Source organism: Aphanomyces invadans (assembly GCF_000520115.1).
Source record: "Aphanomyces invadans strain NJM9701 unplaced genomic scaffold supercont1.7, whole genome shotgun sequence".
In the NCBI taxonomy this organism is placed as follows: domain Eukaryota; phylum Oomycota; class Saprolegniomycetes; order Saprolegniales; family Verrucalvaceae; genus Aphanomyces; species Aphanomyces invadans.
The window spans coordinates 739,715-743,076 of NW_008580152.1; the positions used below are offsets into that span (position 1 = coordinate 739,715).

Genomic DNA, 3,362 nt, shown 5'->3' on the forward strand with positions numbered 1-3,362 from the left:
CTTTGTCCAATCGTGGAAGACTCAGCAACTGGTTTAAAGACTTACTATTAGCTCGCGAAAATCATTCCAACGTTATCTCTAGCGATGAAAAGGATGAACCTGTAAGTCTGCATCGAAATAGCTGCTGTAGTTGTTGAGATCTTGCATGCCGCTTCCCGGTGTCGATGTGCGGTGGCCGCGCAATAAAACGTGGAAGATCACCTACGCTACGTTTTCGTGGTCTGAGAAGAACTACGATATCATCCAACGTACGGCGTTTGCATTGACGAACTTTCATTTGTCGCTGATGCCGCTCCGCTACGAAGACGAGACGTTCTACGAGTACGTTATGGCGCGCTACGAGCGAATGGCGACCGACAAGAAACGCAAGCGTGCTGAGACTCAACGCCGCTATCGTTTGAATCGCCAAGAAAGACTGGCCTTGGACCACAACCGTGCAGGACGGCTCCGTTTCAGCTAACGTAATAAAGCTTCCATTTGGATTTGTTGAATTGTTTGCTTTTGATCAGACGTGGTGCATTTGATCAGTTTCACGATCACTTTGGAATCCACACCGTTTTGAGTCAAGTAAACGTAACTGACAATTTTCGAGGTTGCTAATTTTTCTCACCCTGGCTCATATGTTTCGAAGTGTCTTCTGCAGTGTCCTTGTCAAATAGTTTTCAACTTTGTCCAATCGTGGAAGACTCAGCAACTGGTTTAAAGACTTACTATTAGCTCGCGAAAATCATTCCAACGTTATCTCTAGCGATGAAAAGGATGAACCTGTAAGTCTGCATCGAAATAGCTGCTGTAGTTGTTGAGATCTTGCATGCCGCTTCCCGGTGTCGATGTGCGGTGGCCGCGCAATAAAACGTGGAAGATCACCTACGCTACGTTTTCGTGGTCTGAGAAGAACTACGATATCATCCAACGTACGGCGTTTGCATTGACGAACTTTCATTTGTCGCTGATGCCGCTCCGCTACGAAGACGAGACGTTCTACGAGTACGTTATGGCGCGCTACGAGCGAATGGCGACCGACAAGAAACGCAAGCGTGCTGAGACTCAACGCCGCTATCGTTTGAATCGCCAAGAAAGACTGGCCTTGGACCACAACCGTGCAGGACGGCTCCGTTTCAGCTAACGTAATAAAGCTTCCATTTGGATTTGTTGAATTGTTTGCTTTTGATCAGACGTGGTGCATTTGATCAGTTTCACGATCACTTTGGAATCCACACCGTTTTGAGTCAAGTAAACGTAACTGACAATTTTCGAGGTTGCTAATTTTTCTCACCCTGGCTCATATGTTTCGAAGTGTCTTCTGCAGTGTCCTTGTCAAATAGTTTTCAACTTTGTCCAATCGTGGAAGACTCAGCAACTGGTTTAAAGACTTACTTAGTACTACAGGTAATCCCTGTCTTCATGGAAGTCCATCAAACTTTATAACTGTTACATTCTATAATAGATCTCCCATGCAGTTCCTTTATACAGTGAGTGTGGCCATTAGTACCGCAAATAAATAGTGTATTGGTGTTTCAATAGGTTCAATACGCAAAACTTAAGTCTTCAGCGTGAAGATAATTCACAACATGGATCAACTTAGGTCAATTATAAATGTGATCATTCACTAATCAAAAATCGAATAGCCTATGCAGTCATATAATTATCTCGTGTAACATCAAACCTCCAAGAGCGCGTATTTATACTATTCCTCGCCACCAAGCTCAAGATAGCCAGCCTCAAGGCGCATTCTTCTCTTGGCTCGATAGGTCGACTGTGACAACTTCCGTTTCCGTTGAATTTCGTCTCCAATTTTGGCCAACTTGTTCATTCTACGATTGTAGAAGCCTTCATCGTCATCGCGTAGAGGATGAATCATGATATTCGCGTTTGTCAAGGACAAACAGACTCTGAAAATCGTGTCGTAAAGCCCTTCATCCCATCGAAACTTGTCAGAACAAACGCGCCAGAGGTTGCAGAGTCGCCCGAAGTAATTCTCCACAATGATTCGGTCACTTGAAATATCGCGGTTTTCTCGCTCCTCCTCCATGGATAGGTCTTGGTTGGGTTTCGCTTTCTTGGGATGTATAACGCGGAAGTGTTCTTGAAGGCCTTGGTACGCCTTGTCAGCAAGCACACACCACTGGTCAGGGAACTTGTCGGCGAGCGGTCCACGGTCGGGGACGTTAGAGTCCACAGGTTGTTTTTGGAGTTCACGTAGGTGGAAATCGGCATTTTGACGGAATATTTGCACGTCATGTGTGGCGCCGCGGAAGTGTTCGGTACAGCCAATCGACAGACCATTCGGGAGGACACTTGTCTCGACTTTGTAGCCATAAAGACCATGCTTCTTGCTGTAGTAGGGCTTGACTTCTTCATGTTTACCTGATGGACGGTATGATTGCTGAAAGGTTACATCAGTGGCGTAGCGGGCTGTCTTATAGTGCTTGAATATGTGACCAGACGTGACAAGCTTTTTCATTGTGAACTTGTTTGCGGCCTATCAACAAGCAATAAGACAGTATGCTATCTCATGAGTACCTTGACGACGTAAGTTTCGTAAAGCATTGGGTCGATGATAGCCAAATAGCGAATGACAAGGCGTTGGAATGTGGGACCCTTCAATCCGAATCGTCTCCCCATGTAGTCCCATGTTCCGCCATGCTTCAGCACAGTCAGCACCATGAATAGGACATCCTTGCCACTATGTACGCACTTCGCCCCACGTCCAGTGTTCCAGTGCATTCTCACATGGTCTTGAAGGTTGTACCAAATCGAATTGAATTCAGCTGTCGTGAAGTTGGTCATGAGGAGGATGGTGTCAGGGCCATGGCTCAGGAATAGGTCGAATATCGGCGTTGGTGAGTCCACCACAGCATCATCTTCGTGAACGATATCGGGATACCGCTCCAAGTCAGCTTGGCGTACTTGTTGGCGTTCAATAAGTCTCATGACCGTGTCGTTGACGTCGGCAGCAGTCATGTCCTTGGTGTGTTTCTTAGGGCCATTTTGAATTGTGCAATGTCTTGTTGGATTGTTGATACGCTAAGCTATAACTGTTATCCCTTTGTGTTGTTACAAGGATATGAAGCGCAGGGCAAGATAAATTCCTCGGAGTTATAGAGATTTTCTATACGAATACTTCATATTTCTGTACGAGACGTCTCGATACCAAAAGACCTGACTCGACATTAATTTAGTGTAATCCTCCGTGTAACAAATTAGTATAGTGACTGTGTAAGGTAATTCTCCCGGAGTTCTAATGTAGTTTCTCATCAATATACAGAATTCCCCCGCAATAGGAGACAGTTGCACAATATGCATTAAGAGAGGTATATTGTTTGGACAAGTATTTAGTTACAAAGTGGCTTGTTCGTGTT

At 45.3% G+C, this 3,362-nt stretch overlaps 3 protein-coding genes across 3 annotated transcripts; 2 read left to right on the plus strand and 1 right to left on the minus strand.

The window, feature by feature from the left end:
- Positions 1 to 145: 145 nt before the first annotated feature.
- Positions 146 to 460, plus strand: H310_04422 (hypothetical protein; the record flags this gene model as incomplete). Its single annotated transcript, XM_008868770.1, has 1 exon — positions 146 to 460. One exon carries the CDS (start codon positions 146 to 148, stop codon positions 458 to 460), a length of 315 nt encoding a protein of 104 aa, XP_008866992.1.
- A 351-nt stretch (positions 461 to 811) lies between these two features.
- H310_04423 (hypothetical protein) lies at positions 812 to 1,126 on the plus strand (the record flags this gene model as incomplete). Its single annotated transcript, XM_008868771.1, has 1 exon — positions 812 to 1,126. The coding sequence occupies one exon, from the start codon at positions 812 to 814 to the stop codon at positions 1,124 to 1,126; it is 315 nt and encodes a 104-aa protein (XP_008866993.1).
- A 561-nt stretch (positions 1,127 to 1,687) lies between these two features.
- H310_04424 (hypothetical protein) lies at positions 1,688 to 2,964 on the minus strand (the record flags this gene model as incomplete). Its single annotated transcript, XM_008868772.1, has 3 exons — positions 1,688 to 2,482; positions 2,524 to 2,679; positions 2,734 to 2,964. The coding sequence occupies 3 exons, from the start codon at positions 2,962 to 2,964 to the stop codon at positions 1,688 to 1,690; spliced, it is 1,182 nt and encodes a 393-aa protein (XP_008866994.1).
- Positions 2,965 to 3,362: the final 398 nt, after the last annotated feature.